General features: G+C 32.2%; 1 protein-coding gene across 2 annotated transcripts in view; it reads left to right on the top strand.

Annotated features, from left to right (window-relative positions):
- Positions 1-23,148, top strand: part of LOC139521804 (uncharacterized) — a 63,733-nt gene that overhangs the window by 2,932 nt on the left and 37,653 nt on the right. For both annotated transcript variants that reach the window (XR_011664069.1, XM_071315440.1), the window contains exons 2-10: positions 7,581-7,651; positions 8,777-8,851; positions 9,648-9,722; positions 10,181-10,288; positions 10,891-10,987; positions 11,842-11,983; positions 14,999-15,074; positions 15,545-15,724; positions 16,891-16,996. Coding sequence is in view for 1 of the 2 variants with exons in the window: in XM_071315440.1 (XP_071171541.1) it covers positions 7,581-7,651; positions 8,777-8,851; positions 9,648-9,722; positions 10,181-10,288; positions 10,891-10,987; positions 11,842-11,983; positions 14,999-15,074; positions 15,545-15,724; positions 16,891-16,996 (930 nt within the window). In the remaining variant the exon portion in view is untranslated. The remainder of the gene's footprint in view (positions 1-7,580; positions 7,652-8,776; positions 8,852-9,647; positions 9,723-10,180; positions 10,289-10,890; positions 10,988-11,841; positions 11,984-14,998; positions 15,075-15,544; positions 15,725-16,890; positions 16,997-23,148) is intronic.

The raw sequence follows: 23,148 nt of genomic DNA, 5'->3' as shown, positions 1-23,148 counted from the left end.
GGGAGTAGTCATTTCACAACAGCAATCAAAAACGAAGAAATTTGTCTATCCTGTTATGTCTAGTATCCTGTTACTATGGTTGCTATGGTTACAGTAACAGGATAGACAATTGTAGACAAAAACGTATTTTTTTTTATCTTAACATAAAGGTGCAAAACGAATGAAATATTTCGTTGTTTGAACTCATCTTAAGGTTATAACGTCTTAATCTTCCCATTTAAGCATTTGCAGGTGCAATACTGATATCAGTAACGGGATAGACAAAAAGGTGGCAGGATAGACTTTTATATAGTGATATATCAGAAACGTACGTTCCTGTTACCAATGAAATAAAGAGAAAAGTAAACTAACTTATGAGGGATTTACTTGATGTTGGGTTTATTTGAAAGGGTGAAAAAATGCCGAACAATATAAATTGCTATTTTAGACTAACATTACTGGTGGTAATTTTTACAACCTTTGAAAACCAATTTTTAAAGGCATTTTTCAGTACAACCTGGAAAATTGGCAATTAATCTATTATTTTACAGAATGAATATATATAGAAGTTTATTCTCTTGAAAACCATCTAATTGGCTACGTAAAACAAGCTTAACATTTTATCTAAACCTTTTCTTAATAAACCAAAATTCTTTTGAAAATGGTAACAGGATAGACAAAATATTGTACCACCGATCAAATAATGTTTCAAGATATTCTCGTACGACACATTAAGATTGCATCTTTTAATATGTTGTTCTTAAAGTACTGTTGTTTTGATTTGCTTATGTAGAGGGTTGTTTGAATAAGTAACTTTAAATTTCAAAATATTTTTTTCAATTTCAAAATTCGACACTTTTTGAAAATTACCCATATATAAAGACATGGGATAAATACCAAGTTCACCATAAATGATAAAATTAAGTGTCGACTTCTTAAGGTTAAATAATAGTTTACAAAATTTAAGTGCACTTTTTCTATAATATCAGTATTACTGAAACCCCAAATCTCACACCCATACAGGAGGATTGGCTTCACAATTGTATCAAATAGATCATATTGCGATTTCACTGACAAGTTGTGCAACCTCCCCCTTTTCAATATTGCTTTATTTGCTTTTCTAATAAAATTTTCTTAGCACTCTTGAAAAATTCAACCCAAGGTATGTCAATTCGTTGACTATCTCCAATGCATTTCCATCATATATAAAGTTAATATTTTTGGCTAATTTACCACCAGAAAAAGTTCTAATCTTAGTTTTACTTGTATTAACCTTTAATTTCTAGGTACTGCAATATTCAAATAATATATCTAATTGCAACTGTAGATTGGATGCATTATCTGAAAATAACACTGTATCATCTGCGTACAATAACACAAACAGTTTTAAGTAGATATCAAACTCATTTTCTATTTCATCAGTAATAAAATTTAAACCACATACATTTTTTTCTTCAATAAACTGTTGAAGATCGTTCAAATACAATGAAAATAAAAAAGGAGACATATTTTCACCCTGTCTTAAGCCTCGGTCACACCTTACCGGATAGCTCGAACGGACGCCTAACGGATAACTTTTTTTCAATCCGTTCATGTCCATTAGACGTCCGTTCTTATCCGTTAGACGTCCGTCCATATCCGTTGCATGTCCGTTAAGCGTACGTTTTATCCGTCGACGTCCGTTCTGTCCGGTGGAAAATTTTGAGCATGTTCAAAACTTTGAACGGACTGGACGTCCGTTAGGCGTCCGTTTTGAACGGTACTCGTCCGTTTCGTTTCCGTTTTGTATCCGTTACGTGTCCGTTATACATCCGTTGGAGGTCTGGAAGATAAATTCACCAACGGACTTCTACCGGACGTTTAACGGATAACACGGATGTTGAACGGATGAGAAACGGACTTCTACCGGACGTATAACGGATAAAACGGATGATGAACGGATCTGAAACGGATAAATGCCAATTGAAAATTTTGCGTCAGAAATGCCAATTGTTGGTATGTCAGATTTCTTAAGGTTCATGAATTCTTATTATTCATAATCGATCTTAGAGTATAGGCACGTCTTCACAATCAAGCAGTTCATATTCAGGGCAGACACTGCCCTTTGGCGGAATTTTGAAGAACAAACCAAAACCACTTACACAGAAACATTTTGAATATTTATGCAATTTACATGTTTTATTATTGTCGCCTTTGATTTTTCCGTATATCTTGTTCATCCGTTTTATCCGGTACGCTTCCGTTAGGTGTCCGTTTTATGCGGTACTCGTCCGTTGGGTGTACGTTCGACATCCGTTCTGTCCGGTACGTGTCCGTTTCCCGAACTTTTCATATCCGGTGTGTGTCCGTTATGCATCCGTTACACGTCCGTTTTATTCGGTCTGTACATCAACGGACTCCCAAAGGATAAAAATTTTGTCAACGGACAACTTTTATTTGTATCCGTTAGGCGTCCGTTCATACTATCCGGTAAGGTGTGACCGAGGCTTTACACCGATATTGCATGTAAGATATTCTGACATTTCACCATTATACACAATACGAGATTTAATACCAGTGTACATATTGAAAATTACATTATACATTTTACCGTTAATATCATTTACAAGTAATCTATGCCAGAGACCCTTTCTCCAAACAGTATCAAAGGCTTTATCAAAATCTACGAATGCACAGAATAGTTTCTTTTTCTTATTTTTCATGATACTAATAAGCATGTAGATAACAAATAAATTATCTGTAGTAGAATAACCTTCTCTGAAACCAGCTTGATTCTGTCATAATAAACAAAAATCATCAGAAAATGTATTCAAACGTGAATTCAAAATAGAAGTAAATAATTTCCCAAAGCAGCTTATAACTGTTATATGTCTAAAATGCTAGGATCATGTGTGTTAAATAAAGGTATTATATTTCCGGAAAGACAAATATCAGGAATATTTCCGCTGTCAAATATAATATTAAAAAGTTTCACAAACACCTGTGACATAACACTAAAAGAGTGTTTTAAATATTCATTTACAATCATATCATCACCCGACAATTTATTCTATGATGAGTTAATTAACCCTTCTTTATAAGGTAATCAAATGTGAAAGTTTATCTAAGTATGTATAACTATACTGAATTACTGATCATATACCTTTTGACTAGATAGACAGTTCAAACCATAAAAAATACAACTTATGGGTTTTCAATGATACGTTTGAATGCATTCGTAGTAACCACATAAATCAAATTTTTAATCCATAAATAATAAATGTCAATTTCCAAAACCGTTATATCCGCATAAGTGGTCACCTTAGTAATTACATTTTTTATATGCTTAAGAAGACGTTTCAAATGATATATTGCACTTTTATAAACGATCAAATCCGCCCAAAAAGTAATTTATTCAAAGACGCACAGATGTGTAAAGTATTTGGATGGTTAATGCTATAGCACATGATTAATTTGCTATAAACAAGGTATAAAACGTCTTTTTTTCAAATGAAATTATCTTATTTTCAACATGAAAGTGAAAATCTGATATTGCTGTGCTTGTTAAAAATTGGGGTTTACATTTCACAATCCTAGTCAACTATGAATAGAATTAATTCAATTTTGAAAGGATTGTTATTTGTTTTATCGTATTAGTATTTCAGTCGAATGATAATCCATATTTATCGTCTTCCTTTTGCTTACATATTCCTGTCTAGTCTTATCATGGTTTTGAGACGTGAGTAGACACTATAATCGACGTCACACAATGTCCGAGTAGAAGATTGCAGCGGCGCCACAATGTGTGTGTGTGTGGGGGGGGGGGGGGGGTTTATCAAGCTAACTCTTGTCAAGCTCGTTTAACTGTCTAAAAGAGAAAGGGAAAGACCAGTTATATAACCAATAAACAGATTATCGGGTTTGTACGTGTGACTTGTTGTGTTTCTGAGGCACATATGATGTGGCTCTGTACTTTTAAAAGATCCCGCCATTATGTTACTATTCTATTATAATGCCATTATATTATATTGTTCTGCTATAATTTTGAACGACAAAAATATTTTATATCTCTTTCTGTGGGACGTCAAACACGCGACTCTACACAAGAGTTGATGTGAAACTGTTTGCTCGCGTAGTGGTATTAACCTTTTGGATAATTTTTAAATTTCGGTCTTTTTCTGAAATTATTTTATCAAAACTTTTGATTTTTCAACCCTGTATACCACCATTACCCACGTGAAATTATAATTTTGAAAATACTTTGAACGACAAAATTACTTTATATTTCCTCCTGTGTGACGTTTACATTCTGACGTCAAACACACGACTCTACACTAAAGTTGATGCGACTGTCATACAAGTGAGAAGTTTAGCGCTATAAAACCAGGTTCAACCCACCATTTTCTACATTTGAAGTATGTTGTTGTCCATTCGTTTGATGTGTTTTATCATTTGATGAGGGACTTTCCGTTTTAAATTTTCCTCGTGTAAAAAACGTTAAAAACAATGTGAAATCTTTAAGTTTTAACACAATTTAATCAATTTTATTGCACCTTAAAAGTAAAAAATTAAGGCCCTCGGGGAAATATCCCTAAGGAGTGTAAATAATTTTGGATATATCCAAACTTATAGGGCCGTAGCTGTTTTATTAATACTTGACAAATATTGACATTTAATTTGGCATGGTAAAAGGACCATGATGAATAACGGCGTTGAATACTAGGGTTGTTCACCGGACGTTTCAATTTGTCGAGGTTATTCACCATACGGTTCAATTTATCGAGGTAAATAACCGGCCTTGCCAATTTCAACGAAAATATTCGATTAAATTCACACCGTTTGATCTTTTATTAGCCAAAATATTTAATCAATAATTTATATATGAAGTATATTCATTCCCGTGACACTGGACGGGTGGCTTAATAACGCACTCACACACAAAAACGGTTCACGTTGTGGCTCGCTGTTGATATTTTACCCTAATGTGAAAGTTTATTAAAGCATGTAATTATGAATAACGGATATTTATTTTGACTAAGTAAGCAGTTCTAACGATGAAAAATTCATCTGTCACAGTATGGTATTTTCATAAATACTTTTAAAAGCAGTCGTAATAACCACAAACACTAAATAATTGATTCAAACTTCTTATACGGTTGTAATCAGCCCCATTACTTATCACTGTACTTATTGCGATGCATCATTAAAAAACTACTTGAATTAGCATATAAAAGCAGTTTAATAAACGCCCAAAAACACCGGTCTAGTATCATGGTTGAACTTTTATTTAATTGTTCTGTTCAATTATTCTTGAATAAGAATAAATTGCATGGAGAAAAAGGCTTGCTTATATTTTTTTATTTTTTGGTTGAATTTTGAAATATTTTTCTATGTTTTTCTAAGGGGGGACAGTCTTATTCTTAGGAAGTTATGTCCCTTGCAATCCAATTTAAAAGGCTGTCGTGTGTTGCTGTATAAAATCAACATTAGTACTCCGCTGTTCAAATCCGATCGTACGAGGGCTTACGAGCCAGTCAATGTAGTAAAACACCACGAGTCAGTTAGCTGTTCAATAGTCCTAAATCTATCAAGCGATAACAAACCTAGGACATAAACCAGACCAAGAGGGAGATACATCAGCTATAAGAGGAAAACAACGAAACAACACAAAAAATGGAATGTAAAAAGCACCAAAATACATATTAACGGACTATTTGATAAATAAAGGCAACAGTAGTATACCGATGTTTAATAGCGAAAACATATCCGGTTCATAAACCAAAACCGAGGAAAACAAATCAACAAATTCTGTTGTGTGGTTTTAAAGCAGTTGCGATGACAAACTGTTGCAGTAGTATATTGAATCAAATAAGTTCAAAGAGGCGTAACTCCTAGAAAAAAAAGTAATCGTAATTTCCTGTCGAGTTGCACATCTACATAGTATGTCCTTATTATCTAAAAATGTTTCATGAAATTCTGTTGCGTGGTTTGAGTGGAGTTGCGATGACAAGAAACAGGACTGACACACTGACGGACTGACGGACAGACGGACGGGTCAAAAATATTATACCCTCCGCAACTTCGTTGCATGCGGTTTAATAATGTAATAGTTCATAACATTAAAACATGTAAACCACATAATTGAAAAGACAAACTTTCAATAATTTACAATAGTACACCAGTAAACCACAATAGAGCTATAATATGTGCGTCACACGAATTTATCATCGCCGCAAAAAGTGACGTAGTTTTTGTGACGTCTAATATATCACAGGTAAAAAAAAATCTTAATCAAAACTGTGTAAAAACAAAAACAAAAACAACCTGTGTCATATAGATGACTAACAATCATATAAATGAGCTGATTAATCATTTTAAATTTTACATACATGAAAATGGAAACTTTTTTTTTATTATATAACCGACATCAGTTTAAGGTAGTAATCTCGGCGGATAATCTGATTACGGCTGGTCTAAAATACGTAGTAAATGCTGATACATCATAGCAAGCCCAAGCATTGTTAACTGTTTCATTAGAACCTTTAAAGAGATATTTTCAGGGTCGATAAATTATCCTCTCTCCATCCCCCCAAAAAAGCCAAAAGAAAACCAATACAGATTCTTTTGAAATAAACTTATCACGAACGAACACAAAGCAAATTATACTTCTTACCGCTATTTGGAAATCTAAACCCGAGAAACTTCACCGCTGGAACTTTTGACTTGATACAATAATCACTGTTCCATTGTGGCGTCAGATATTTTTCTATTGTCGCGTCAAAAGTTTACGGGAACCTTTGTGATGTCCAGTATTGGCGGACAAATAGTGATCATGTGTATGCAACAAACAAAGAAATTCCCATTTAGTGATAGTCATCACCCAATGCATTTTGTAAAAATAAAGCTTCAACGTTATATGTGTGCTCCAGTCAATAACTTGATAATAACTTTCACAAAAAAGATTTAAAAGTAAAACAAATCGCAAGTCATACGCATTACACTATAATTAAAAATCATAGGCATCAAATTGTCTGGTTTTATAACAATGTGAACATACTGTTAACCGTGTTTTACTTAACCTTATTAACATCGTCGCTTTGGTCGTCTATGGTTGCAAGACACTACAAGGATAATAATTATACTATCTTGGTGTGTAATATGAATCACTAAATTGTGATGACATAATGCTTGTTTTTCAAAACTGGTTTCACTGACATCGCACTTTACTGAGTAAGTCTGAAAAATACTTCATCGGAGTCCTTACACTTTATAAGGTGAAATATGAACCTTGCTACTAGAGATTGATTTGTACATTATTTTCAATCTGAATTAGATTTTTTTTTCAATGATAATATGCACTGAACGTTAACACTGGGCGTTTTTTTTAAACAATTTCATGAATAAATAATGAAATATATGTTGCTCTTTATTGAGTCAATTGACTATCCATTTTTTCGTGTCCGTTTTTGTGGTTGATATGTGCTTTGTACTCGCATTAAACACCATTTCTAGTTAACAATCATTCATTCTTGTTACTTGTCATAGAGAAAAACTATTTGCATTATAACCACTGAACCTATAATTTTCTATCCATTTTAAATTTCAATTATGATATTTTCCAGATGAAAATGTTGACAGTCGTATCCAGTCTCTCCTCGATGCGTTAGTACAGAGACAAAATACACGTGAACAGGTAAGACAAATAATTTGGCAGGTTATAGTAAGATTTATAGAATAACTTATCGAAGAATTCAAATAGAGAAAAGTATTCAACGAGTGACCGAACAACACACTAATTCACGAACGCGCGTAGCGCATGAGGTAATCATCAGTGTTGTTCGGTCACGAGCTGAATATTTTTCGATATTTGAATTCTTTAATTAGTTATTCTTTTTATTACATTGGCAAATGGCTTTTTTTAAAGAAATTAATGTAAAACATGTAAGTAAAGATATCTTTTTTACACATTCAGAATTTGTTTTGATCCGCCGTTATCGACGTCTTGACAACGCCTATTGTTGTAATTATGAAATGTGAAATTATCGGTTATTTTTCAACTGGGAAATCAATGTATTTCATTGCAACCAATGTAATAATATGATTAAATCAATCTATATTTTCCCTGGTTGATCCTGTTTTTTTGTCTTTTTTATCCTGTTTGGTTTTTTTTTGTTTTTTTTTTTTTTTTGTGGCGATGAAATCAAATACAGTCACCTTTACAGGATGCACAAAGTCATGTTTTTTTTTTCAAGGTAAGTAAGCATGACAAGAACATAACGCTAACGATGTTTCAGGTTAATCATAGTAAAAATAATTTGTACATATGCAGAAGTATTTATATATTAACACCACAAAACTTCCTTTGAGTAAAAACGTGTGCACCTAATTCGGATAATTGAAATATTAACACATTTTCTGAAAAAGCTTGTAATTGGAAAAACTTATAACTTTTCTACAATATACTTTTTAAGTTTCTTTAAAAAGTTGTAAAAGGACAAGTGATTGGTTTCAATGAAAAGATGATTTTATATAATTGTTGGGTATGTTGGTATTCAAAATAGACATTGGATAGAAATGATATTAAGGTTACAAATCAAGGACAAAACGAATGACTGAAACCAATGATTTTTTTTCTTCTAAAAATAAACTGTTCACTAATATGGCATCATTCTAGACCAATATCAGCCGATGGTGATGTTCTTACACAGAAATAAAATTAACAATTTATAAATAGAAATCCGAGGCACTTTCTTGAATTATATGGTGAAAAAGATCTTTTAAATTGTATGAAAACCTAATGCATGATTTCCAATAAAAGGTTGCAAAAGAAGTACCAGCAAAGGTTGCAGGTAGAACCGAAGGAAAGAGGGAAAAGGATATTTTTCAAAAAGAGGTAATCTTCAATAATTTAATTCTGTATGTCTTCGTTATAGACATGCAATTAACCTGTTAATCAAATATCTAAAGTATGGATATTCGTATCGGATATTAAATACTATTGAGTACAAACATCTTTTAAGACACAATGGTTACCGGTATGGGTTTCCTTGTTGTTGAAGACACATAGTTGCGAACATCTATGTGTTCTAGTCTCGAGTGGATAGTTGTCGCAATGCATTCATACTTCATCTTTAAAAAAAAAAGATGAAAGATATAATAAGATGTGTAATGAGTGCCAATGAGACAACTTTCCATTCAAGACATAATTTGTAAAAGTAAACCATTATAGGTCAAAGTACGGTATTCAACAATAAATCCATAAAAGCGTTTCAGACGCAGACAATCAATAGCATATTAGACTCGTTTTTGTGTTGATGAATGTGAGAGCCAAAAATTGGTTCTTCTGAAGTTAAAAGATGTAAATACAAATATCTTGAGTTGTACAATTATAATAGTGAAATGCTTAAAAAAAGGTTAAAAAATGTCTCATATCGTACCCTTAATTTTTTACAAAAAATGAGCTATAATCTTTGAATTGTAGTAAAGTTTACACGATGTTTCGAAAATGACTCTTCACAGTAAAATATATCAGGAAAGTTGGTGCTTCGTCGGTATTGTTGTCAATAATTATGTCTGTTAACAATATCTCATAACAGTGAGATGTTAACTCTCGATTTGACATCTGTAACAAATTCGGAATATTACCGACTAATTCGAAGTTTTAATACATATGTTTCCTATCTTCAAAGACAGTTGATCCAGATTCAGAGAACATGCCACTTCTTAGCAGTTTCCAAGTCATAAAGCATAATATAAAATATAAGGTAACAATTATGGACACAAACTTATTTCCTTTTTATTAATTTTTCCTGTATTTTTCTTATATTGCTTTGGTTGTTGTTACATATTGTTTCATTTTAATAGCAGACATCGGACAATATATCCTGTTTTTTTTTATCAAATTATAAATAAGATATTACATGAAATGAACGAAAATGAAATATAAAAGGAAGTCCTAGAAATAGCCAACCTCTAGTAAAAAATTGTCAATCGTCATATTTCACGTTAACTAACACTCACATTCTGTCTATGATGCATTAGTGGGGGTGGACGAAAGGGGGATGAATACCCCAAAATTCGATGCAATAGTTAATTATTCTTACCATCACAACTTTATAACCATGTGAAATAATTATCAGATCTTTGGTTAGAAGTTGTTTTGGTAGACTGCGATGCTTATCAGTATGACTTTTTTTATTTAGTTTATTTATATAATTTGCAGGCAAATAATTTGCATCCTGAAAATAGCAAGACTTTTTTGGCCAGACAAGCTGAAATTCTTCGAATGACCCATGACCAAAAGGTAGAACGTGGATTAGAGACAGAAGAGGTACGTTGAATTACTGAAGTTTTGTCTCGAGTTTTATTAAAAAAAAAAGATAAACAAGTACTAAACTTGAGTGTTTGTAGTAGTGACTGCTTGTCATGTTGTGTCTTCATCTAATATTTTGAGGTAATATTAATTACTATCGTTCTTTGGGACTAAATATTATCAGCATTTGTCGTCTGGGTTGTGAGCAGTCGAATTCGACACAAAACCATCACTTTTATATAAAATAAAACATCGTCAGCAAATCTTTCACAGTCTGAGACATAAGTTACCTATTGTCTATATTAACTTCCAATAATTATGTAAATATTATCATTTACCATTATAGTAAAAAGTGTCCACCTTTAGTGAAATAACTTCTAGGAAAAATGTTTCAGTGAACTGATAGTTAATCTTTGGTATCAATTTATGTTTTAGAGAACCTATCTTGAAGTGAACGGAGGACATCAGTCTTGATCCCTTTTGCAAACTAATAAAATGTTTAAAAACAATTTGACCAAAAAATTACCAGACAATTGTTAGTATAAATCACAAATTTTCTATATTAAGTTTTACATGTATAACGTACAATATCTATAGTTTCTTAATTTCTTATTGTTAAGTTAGGAGATGAACGTGATATATCAAAGAAAAGCCTGACCACTTTGAATCAGTTGTGGCCAAAGAAAATTGTTCCATATAAAATAGAAGATACACTTGGTTTGTACTGATTACTATACTATATAAAAAAAGAATTAGAAATAGGGAAAAGAAACACAGATAAATGAACATCAACCATAGTTGTGTAAAAGAGACGACAACCAGACAAAAGAGCAGAAAACAGCGCAAACTCGCCAAAGGGTCTTCAACGGCGAGAAAATCTCGCACCCGGAAGCGAGATTTGGCTGACTCATTTACAAAATGTGTACTTTTTCATAGAAAATGGACGTCCACTCAAATCAAAAACATATAAATAAGCAGAAATTCAAAAAAATAAGTAAACAAGACTAACAATAGCCAAGGACTTAGGACAGGCGCGTAAACGCGGCGGGATTATTGTACGTTTTTGTATGCGTTGATGAACCATTTGAAGCATTTTTAGCTATTCTTGATCATGTTTAAAGAAAGTCTTTATCAATGCATTTATAAACTTATATCAATACAAAACCAATGACATGATAGACTATGATGTAATTAATAAAACTTTCAACAAATGTGTTATGGGCGCTGTATAAAATATCTGTTAAAATAACAATAATCATGCAAATCGACAAACAAATAGACAAAACAAACGATGAAAACATAAAAACGAGACAGATAATTGTCAACTCGGTTAAAATGGCCGTGTTTACATCCGAAATTTTTTCCTAGGGCAGACAAATCATTTCATCTGCCATTTGAAAATACATCTGAGCCAAGTTGACAAAGTGAACATTAACATATGAAACGGAACAAAACATGACTGCTGAGTATTATGTAAAACTTTCAACACTCAATTAGTTTGTGTTGGATAAATGTGTATTTCTTGTGTGAATAGCTTAATCTGACCAAATCATGAATGACACTTTTTTTAGTTATGCCTGAAGGTAAAGATCTCCTTGATAAAGGCATAGAAATGTTCAACAGACTTACCTGTGTGCAGTGGTTACCGCATACCAAATCTCTTGAAGATTTTGTTGGCCACAAGACTCACGTTGCAGTAATGAGCGACAATGAGTAAGTGTATATGTTTGAAATAAAGACAACAGTAGTATACCGCTGTTCGAAAGTCATAAATCGATTGAGAGAAAACAAATTCGGGTTAAACACACCTTGTTTTGGCTGAATTTGAAAGTGTATTGATGATTCATATGATGCCATTAACTTTGGTATAATGAAAGAGTCTTTATGCTACGCATAATGATTTAAGCACTTAACTTTTGTATTAATCCATATACGCAGTTTGTGGTTTTATTGTTTTTTGGACCGTTGTATGCTGATACAGCTTGCATTGGTTTACAATTTTTTAAGTAAGGATATTCTCCTTTTTTATAGTTAATAACCATTAATAATCTGTGTTGGTTTTTTCCGTTTAGTTTGAAATGTGTCATGTAGATCCGAACGTGTATACTTCTGCGACACTTATAATATACTAATAAGGAAATCTGGAACCGTCGTGGATATTTTATGTTCCCTTGACCTTTTACTCAGAGATGACGAATTGGATATTTGTTCCCTCTACTGGACACCTTAATCACAGAAAAGATTCCTAACAGATTTTTATTATTAGTCTTCTAAATGATCATGAAAATTCTTCTGAAATTATCAACATCTTTAGTACCATCATCAGTCATATATATATAGGAGTAAAACATAATCTAAGTCGCTCGTCTTCTGCATTCGTCATTTAACTTTACATTTTGTTATGAAGGTACTGTTATTTCACAGATAATACACAATCTGTTAAATATGTGCATTGCATCTGTCATAATGAACGTTAATTACGGATACTCTAGATGCAGTTTAGATAACTTAGTATCATGCGTTATTTCTATAAATTGACATTTAGGATCGATTAAGAAAACATATTTTAAAACAAATGAACGATAACCAGTGCGGACCTATCTTTCCTCTATTACAACAGAGCCAGTATATTAAGTTGCATTTTCCAGCTCATACGCTATTTCAGGTCATGAGTATATTATCGTCATTTCCTTAAAACATGAATGCCATTTATAAAGAAGTTATTAAAAGCAAAGGAAAAAAGCATTTTTGAGACGACATCATATTTAGGCAATATTTTTGTCACACAATGCCGTCTTCTTTACCGCGATTGTTACCGTTCACACCATTAACTTATCGACAATTTTTTTCCTGAAACCAATTAGTTTGTCTTATGGATCCAGGAACGGTTTGCATTCTTGATCAGAGCATTTAAGGTTACCATCAGATATTGGAGGTGGTTTTTTTTCCAAAACTAGTTTTGTCTGTTAGCCAATTGTTTTGGGGTGGGTTTTTTGGCAATGAAAGTGCCTGGTTTTTTTTCAATATTTTTTTGTTTTTTTGTTTATCCCTTTTCATATACCATCTGGTTTGAATTAAACTCATGACAAATCTATTATATCCATCAAACATTCTACGATCTCCGATTCTCCATGTTCATTGCAGCTTTTTAGTTTCGAAACATCTTACAGTAAAACAAAATTGCATGCATTTTTTTTTCATTGGACACAATTGTCATATCGCTTGATGTCAATCAAACTATATATGATCAAATAGAATTGATGAAATTTTCTAGTATTTTAGTATTCATTTGGTTGTTTAAAGTCAACGCAGACATGCAAAATAGAATAGGAAAAAACTGTTATTCGTTTGAATTTCAATTTTTAATCACAGAAACGATTCCTAACAGACAATGTTTTTATTAGTCTTCTAAATGCTCATGAAAATTCTTCTGAAATTATCAACATCTTTAGTATCATCATCATTCATATATATAGAAATAAATAAAAAAATAATCTAAGTCCCTCGTCTTGTGCATTCTTTATTTAACTTTACATTTTGTTATGAACGTAATGTTCTTTCACTAGATAATGCACAATTTGGTAAATATGTGCATTGCATCTATCACAATGAACGTTAATTACGGATACTCTAGGTGCAGTTTAGATAACTTAATATCATAATTTCTATCTATAAATCGACATTTAAGATCGTTTAAGAAAACAAATTGTACAACAAATGGACGATAACCGTTTTGAACTTATCTTTTCTCTGTGACAACATAGTCTGTATATTAAGTCGTATTTCCAAGCTGAAACGCTATTTCAGGTGATTTCCTTGATACATGAAAGATTTTTATAAAGAAGCCATTGAAACCGAAGGTTCCTAATTATAAAGTTAAAAAAATTTAGTTGAGACGACATCATATTTGCGTCACACAATGTCATCTCGCTTGTTACACCATCACTAATCGACGATTTATTTTCCTGACCCCGACTAGTTTGTCTACTGGATCCCAGAACGAATTATATTCCGGATCAGAGCACTTGAGGTTAACATCGAATTTGGTGGGTTTTTGTTTTGCCGAAAATGTGGTTTAATAGACTTTTGTTTTGTATTTTAGCTATTCGTTTTTTTCAGTTTGACAATGAGAGTGTCTACTTTTTCTTCAGTGTGTGTTGTTATCCCTTGTTGTATTCCATCTTGTTTAAGTCAAACACATGTCAAATTTGGTATATCCATCAAATAATGTGCCATCCCAAGTTTCACTGTGCATTGCAGCTTTGTATTTTCGAAACAGCTTACAGTTAACAAAATAGCTTGCAATTTTTATCAACAGACAGATCTGTGTTATCGTTATAAAGTTGATCAAACTTTATTTGATCCAATAGAAGTGATGAATCTTTCTAGAATTTTAGTATTCATTTAAATGCTTATCTAGGTCATCTCAGATATGCAATTTAAATTTCTGTTATTCATTTAGAGCTCCATCTATAACAATAACAACCAAACTATATACTGTGACGTGATACTTTTTAACGTAAACATAGAAACCAAATTAAATGCAAAGCTTATAATATAACTAAATATATTCGCCAGTCGAATTTATTATATAAAAGATTCAATCAAAATATCAAACTGCACGGAAAATTGGTTAAACTTGCTGTACAGGTTTGCTGAATATGAACATATATCCTAAAAAATAAGAAAATATAGATATTAGATAACATAATTAATTTTATTTCATAGGTGGTGCTGGGCATCCGATTTAGGTAAAACTGGTAAAGACAAACAGGACCTTAGTATGTCTGGGGAATGTTTAGAGGTAAATAATGACGCGAACAAAGCTGCAAAAGTTAACTATCATAGGACAGTCTTCAGGTGATACATGGAGTTTGGTTTACTGAACAATTGATAGTACATATTATGATAAAATAGTGAAATCAAATGATACAACTACATTTTTGTACTAACCTTATAAACTGTGATATGATTAAATCATACTTTTAAAATCTGCATCGACTGGTATAAAGAAAATTTATGTTTCTTATATCGTTAATAATTTGCATTACATAAAAAACTAATTATATATACATTACATATCACGTATTGCTCAACTACCTTGCAAAGTGTTTAGATTCAACATTACACTAGTAAAAATATACATCTTCGGGCACTGCAATAATCCAATTGTAAAATCCCCATTTCCTCAGAATGAAGTTAACAAAATTAACAAAAACAAACAAACATTGTATGTTTATACATTAAACACAGTGTCTTTTTTATTTCGAATAGTTCTCAACAATGCTCCATGAGATGTTTCATATAATGGGTGCAGAACATGAGCAGAGTAGATCAGATAGAGATGATCATGTCAAAGTCCAGGCTGGAGCTGACAAAACTAACTTTGGAAAGTGGCCTACGCGAAATTCAAATCCATATGATTATGAATCAATCATGCATTATCCAGAGTGGGTAAGTTTTAAACACAAGGTTCGATAACATTGATAATGAGTCTTATTCATCAACTATGCTGCTGGTGGACGTTTAGTCCCCGAGGGTATAACAAGCCCATTAGTCAGCACTTCGGTGTTGACATGAATATCAATTATGTGATCATTTTTATAAATTTCCTGATACAAAACTTTGAATTTTTCGATAAACTAAGGATTTTCTTGTCCCAGGAATAGATTACCTTAGCCGTATTTGGCACAATTTTTTGGAATTTTGGATCCTCTATGCTCTGCAACTATGTATTGTTTGGCTTTATAACTATTTTGATATGAGCGTCACTAATGAGTCTTATGTAGACGAAACGCGCGTCTGGCGTACTAAATTAAAATCCTGGTACTTTTGATAACAATTTGACCTTAACAAATTAATGTAGTAGCCAGTAATTTTTGAACTTTTACAGTCCATGTCTGTATAAAGCTTTGTTTGGGAAGTAGATAGTGTGTTTCCGTTTTTATCCATAACGTCGTGAGAAAGTTGTAGTTAAAGAGATTGGTCCTTCAGGTATCTTTCGTCCCTCTTTTATAGTAAAGTTATTTTCAAATTTCTTCACAAGAGGCAAAAGTATTATACTGCTGTTCAGCAGTCATATACTGATTAAGAGAAAAAATCCAGGTTAAAACAGGAGAAAAGTGCTTAGTTAATCCTTGCATTGGCATGTAACTAGAAGCCTTGTACATCTATAATTAACAAAGTTTTGAAACTAGATATAACCATTATATTTATGCTCAAAGTTAATATATTCCAAATACATATTCAGAACATTCAAGTTCAAAGGCGATACTTTTATTATGGTTTCTGTTATAAGGACTAATACTTATATGTAATTTGTAATTAACTTTGTTCGCCTTAATGTCGTTTAGTGTGTTTTCTGATTTAGTCGGTCTTTTTTTGACACATTAGTTTTGATCCAGCAGTTTTTTGTCTTTTTTCTATACCAAAAATTGATAGTATGGAATTACATAAAATTAAGATTAACTTATCTGTAGTTCATCTGGACACAAATAACACTCTATTACACTATTATTACGATTATGAACTTATATATTCTTAGGAACGGGGAAACCATGTGAACTTATATATTTTAAGAACATATAAGTGATTTCATTTGTATGTTTTAATGCTTTTAGGGTCCGTTGACTGTTTTAAATGAGGAACTTGCATTTCTGACACACAGTAACAACAAACTATCATTCTACGATATCGCTGATATTACAGATACGTATAAATGTGCAGGTATTTAAAATATCATAAAGTATTCATATAAGAACATAAAAAATGAAAACTTTAAAATACGTAAAACTAAACACGTTTATTATTCTTCGTGAAAGTAAAGCACTAAAAAAAAAAAGAAAAAAAAGAAGCTTTTTGTCATAAAACTTTGCTCAGTCCTTGGGGTACGACATTCGTGCTTGAAACAACAAATCTAGTATTTTGATTGGTTGAATTGTTAGTCTGGGTACGATTGTCATGCTCGAAATGTTTATGGCCACTAGACTGAATTTTCTAAAACTGATGACCAGTTATTTATTTGTAAATTCAGAAATAAATGCAAGGAGCTTATTAATCCGAATATTGCGACTGGGTGGGTATCCCAATATTAAGAGCTCTCATTCTGTTAACCGAAAAACATTTCTGATTTACAGGGACAGCTCTCTGTCCTGGTTTAGCTTTACATTTTGTATATTTTTATTTTATCACCTTGTTTCTATACTTTTTTTACTTTTATATATTTGATACTTCGAGCATCACTGAACAATCGGAAACCCGGTTGAAATAGAACAAAAGAATTGAAGCTCTTTGTTAGAGAAGGCGGTAAATGCTTACTGTAATGTTTACTATAGTGACAAAAAAATTAAAAGTTAATAGAAACAAACAAAATAACAATTTTCTTCTCAATTACGAAGTGTTTTATTTCAAAAACACCATTTGCATAAGTTTTCAATTTATCTAGTACATAGTTAAGCAAAACAATTAGATATCAAGTCGACGACATGTGCAGGTGTATCTTTCAAGTTGGATGTAGAAAATGCAAAAACCTCCGATTTTAAAAAAAAAATTACCACGGACGGAAAACATATCAATCTATTAGTTCAGTAATTTTCGTGTCTGCCCTTCCATTACAGATGGGTGCACTCCTAACCTGTACAGCAAGTTAACTTGATAACCAGTCATTTGGACTGGTCAAAGTTAACCTGTGACCGAATATAGGACTGCTCTGACCAGTCCTAGGACCAAAATCTAGTTAACTTGAAAAGCGGACTTGGTCCTAGGACTGTTTTTTTGTCTGCCAAAAAAGTTAACTTGGAAACAGGTCCGCTATTGATATAAGTTAACTTCGAACCAGTCCTGTCATAAAGTTAACATAAGTTAACTTCGGAACCAGTCCTGTCATAAAGTTAACATAAGTTAACTTGTAAACCGGTCCTGCCACAAAGTTAACTTCTGCTTGGACAAATCCGATCAAAACCAGACCTGTTCCCAAGTTAACTTTTGACTGGTCTGCTCAACACTAAGTTAACTTGTAACCAGGACCGCTCTTCGTTGATTTAACAAAAAATATTTTTAATATCTTTGTTTCGTAGTATAAACATCGAAAATAAAGTAATTTGAAAATTAATACTTCCGTTTTATGAACAGGATTAAATACAATTTTTTGAAAATAAGAACGCACAGAACGTAACACAAATTTATCTGTGATCTGACAATCTATCTATTATAAAAACGATCTCGGTTACAATGATAACAGGCACTGAATATACATATATATTCCGAGATCAAATTCAATCATATTATGTATATTTTTGAAAAGAAGTATATTTGATGTTAGGTGTATACGTCCTTGTTAGTTTTACATCCTTGAACTATGCAGCCACAATCAGCAATAGTTTAATTCATTTAAATAATGACTACAAATTTTTGTTCGCCTAAATTAAGGGTGCAAGCATGTCTTCTTTTTACTCAAAATACTGATAGGTTACAAAATTTCAGTAGTTTTGATGCCTCCAGTTGACTTGTATAACAAAATTATTTGACCGCATCCACCAAAACTGACCATATATGCACTTTAATTTGTAAATCTATATACCCGCATAGTAAATCAGCCATATTTTTTATGTCAGGATTCAATGTATAATACAATCATGACAATGGACAGCAAAATTGCAATATAATAACAAAAAATTTTGGTTCGCATAAATTTAAGATACCAGCATGTCCTCATTTTATTCAAAATATTGATACGTAACAAAATTTCAGTAGTTTTGATACCTCCAGCTGACTTGTACAACAAAATTATTTGACCGCATTACCAAAACTGACCATATATGCACTTTAATTTGTAAATCTATATACCCGCATAGTAAATCAGCCATATTTTTTATGTCAGGATTCAATGTATAATACAATCATGACAATGGACAGCAAAATTGCAATATAATAACAAAAAATTTTGGTTCGCATAAATTTAAGATACCAGCATGTCCTCATTTTATTCAAAATATTGATACGTAACAAAATTTCAGTAGTTTTGATACCTCCAGCTGACTTGTACAACAAAACTATTTGACCGCATTACCAAAACTGACCATATATGCACTTTAATTTGTAAATCTATATACCCACATAGTAAATCAGCCATATTTTTTATGTCAGGATTCAATGTATAATACAATCATGACAATGGACAGCAAAATTGCAATATAATAACAAAAAATTTTGGTTCGCATAAATTTAAGATACCAGCATGTCCTCATTTTATTCAAAATATTGATACGTAACAAAATTTCAGTAGTTTTGATACCTCCAGCTGACTTGTACAACAAAATTATTTGACCGCATTACCAAAACTGACCATATATGCACTTTAATTTGTAAATCTATATACCCGCATAGTAAATCAGCCATATTTTTTATGTCAGGATTCAATGTATAATACAATCATGACAATGGACAGCAATATTGCAATATAATAACAACAAATTTTTGTTCACATCAATTTAGGATACCAGCATGACCTCATTTTATTCAAAATATTGATACGTAACAAAATTTCAGTAGATTTGATACCTCCAGTTGACTTGTACAACAAAATTATTTGACCGCATCCACCAAAACTGACCATATGTGCACTTTAATTTGTAAATCTATATACTCGCATAGTTAATCAGCCATATTTTTTATGCCAGAATCAATGTATAATACAATCATGACAATGGAGAGCAAAATTGCAATATAATAACAAAAAATTTTGGTTTGCATAAATTTAAGATACCAGCATGTCCTCATTTTATTCAAAATATTGATACGTAACAAAATTTCAGTAGTTTTGATATGTTATAGGTGTTCTTTTATGTAAAAGTTTTTAAAGTGAATTTTATTGAGAAATATATTATTTTAGAAAATATGAAATTATGAAATAATTGTTTGACAAATTTTTAATTTGATTTCTCAGGTAAATTTTGTGAAACATGTCGCTTCTTAATAATTGCTCTGAGCAACACTTTGGTATCTTGTCAATTGTCATAAATTAATCTGAGCAATATTATGTTTTAATTAGGATTATAAATGTAATTAACTTATATCTCTCTAATTGACATTATTCATATTTCACCTTTGGACATTGTAAACAATATTATTAATACTCAAATTATCTCAATTATCAAAATTATCAATGTCTGTCATTTTATGAGTAGTTTTCAGCTATCGCCTTAAATATCGAAGTCGAACAGTTATTCCAGATTGAAGTTACGAAGCAGTCACAATGTAGTCATGATGTAGTCCCCAGTGTAGTCTCGTCGGTGTGATCCAGATAGGAGTGCTTCCAAAGCCAACCAGGCTCAGCTACTCAGGAGAAACGCTAACTCAAAAGACAGCTCAACGCAACTGTAATCGTTCAACCAGACAACATCAACTTAGAATATTTGGAACATTTTGGACTTTAACTTTAAACTGTGAATTGGATTAGTGAAATTAGTGACTTTATTAATTGGAACATTTGGACTTTATTTGTTTGTAAATTGTTTTGGCATCATTATTAGTATTTGGACCTGTTACTATATAAAACTGTTACAACTTGCTGCTTGCTTTATAGTTTTGCCTGCCATTGCTTAAGTCTTGCGAAAGACTGACCCTCTGTACCTTGGGCTGTGCATGTTCGATAGTCCCCCTTAAACTCGACGTGCATTGGCTCTTGGTGACAGATTCCTCCAGCTGACTTGTACAACAAAATTATTTAACCGCATTACCAAAACTGACCATATATGCACTTTAATTTGTAAATCTATATACCCGCATAGTAAATCAGCCATATTTTTTATGTCAGGATTCAATGTATAATACAATCATGACAATGGACAGCAAAATTGCAATATAATAACAAAAAATTTTGATTCGCATAACTTTAAGATACCAGCATGTCCTCATTTTATTCAAAATATTGATACGTAACAAAATTTCAGTAGTTTTGATACCTCCAGTTGACTTGTACAACAAAATTATTTGACCGCATTACCAAAACTGACCATATGTGTATTTAATTTGTAAATCTATATACACCATGACGTACGCCCATAGTATTAATCAGCCATATTTTTTATGTCAGGAATCAATGTATAATATAATCATGACAATGGACAGCAATATTGCAATTTAATAACAACAAATTTTTGTTCGCATAAATTTAGGATACCAGCGTGTCCTCCTTTTATTCCAAATATTGATACGTAACAAAATTTCAGTAGTTTTAATACCTCATGCTGACTTGGAAAACAAAACTAGTTGACCAAAACTGATCATATGTGCACTTTTATTTACAAATCTATATACCCGCATACCATTGTACCGAGCGCCTTCATGTCTTCTCCTGGCGCTCCTGTTCACATTTTAGTAGGACCGTAAATGTACACGTAATCAATAATATTGGAAAACTATTAATGCAAAAAATATTCTGATTAAATTGAGAATGTCAGAATTTCATCTATTTATTCATTATAACAGTCAGATCATATATAGGAGTTCATGATGGTGTACGTGTAAAACAAAACTATTATGCCACATCATCAAAGTACCAACACCGACATGTCTGAATTCATTTTTACTATTTACAATGATTTAATAAAAAAAAGTATACGAGGTTCTCTTCTTGGAATCTATTATGTCGGTTGATTGATTTTGTTTATAGTTAAACGTCAAGTGGCAACTATTTCATTAGAGTGCGCATTGAGTATAATTTTATGATGTCCCATATAAATATCGGCAATGACAAATCTCTCGATAAATCTGACAAATTTGACGAGATTGTTGATAGTTTTACCACACCGTATGCTTACGGACACTGTACAATTTCTGTTAGAATATTTTGCGGGAAATAGAATAGTAAATCCAATGCAAACAAGTTGAATATCAATGAAATATCCATGCAAGTATAAATTTATGCATAAAGTAAAATTTAGGAAGGGACAGGTAAACAACGGGGAACGAAGTAACGTAGACAATGTTGCCGATATCCCGTGATATAAGAATATTGTTCCAATGCGTTGGATAACCTTTCTATCCGCCTTCTAATAAAATAAACTCTGTGTGATCATGGTGATCGTATAGCCATTTTTTATTTATATAAGAATACAAGTATATCAAATAAAAGAGAGCATTTGTATAATATCTAGTAGAGTCTAGCGAGTAAATAATAAATAATATCTGTGGAAAAACAATGCGAAATGTTGTTTACATATTTTAATCATGCGGAAAGCTCAAGGCTGATATGAAAACTCTTATAACGATAATCTGTCATAAGCAGACCTGTCCTCAGGTCTGGTCAATAGCAGACTTGTCCACAGGTCTGGTCAGAAGCAGACCTGTCCTCAGGTCTGGTCAGGAGCAGACCTGTCCACAGGTCTGGTCTGAGGCAGACCTGTCCTCAGGACTGGTCAAAAGCAGACTTGTCCACAGGTCTGGTCTGGGGCAGACCTGTCTTCAGGACTGGTCAAAAGCAGACTTGTCCACAGGTCTGGTCTGGAGCAGACTTGTCGATAGGTCTGCAGCAGTCCTAAAATAGCAGACCGTAGGTCTGGTCCACCAACGACGAAGTTAACTTGCTTGACTGCTTAAAAATTCTCAAGTTAACTTAGAAAGCAGTCAACAAGTTAACTCTAGGTTAACCTTTGTCAAGGTTAGGACCGCCCCCATCTGTATGTGACTCAAGAAAAAATTCATAAAAATGGGTAACAATTGTATCGAAAAGAGAGAATCGAGTGCACCTTTTTATGTTAGGGCGTGTTTGAGTTGAATATTTTGTCTCGATATCGTACAAAGCAAGAATATATCATACATCGTGTCGCTTCAGATTCTATCATTTTTTATATATCAAAGCTACAAGTTGACTTTATAAC

Source organism: Mytilus edulis, chromosome 4, assembly GCF_963676685.1.
Source record: "Mytilus edulis chromosome 4, xbMytEdul2.2, whole genome shotgun sequence".
Taxonomy (NCBI): Eukaryota; Metazoa; Mollusca; class Bivalvia; order Mytilida; family Mytilidae; genus Mytilus; species Mytilus edulis.
Note: the sequence above shows the minus strand (reverse complement) of the source record. Positions and strands in the feature narration are given on the sequence as shown.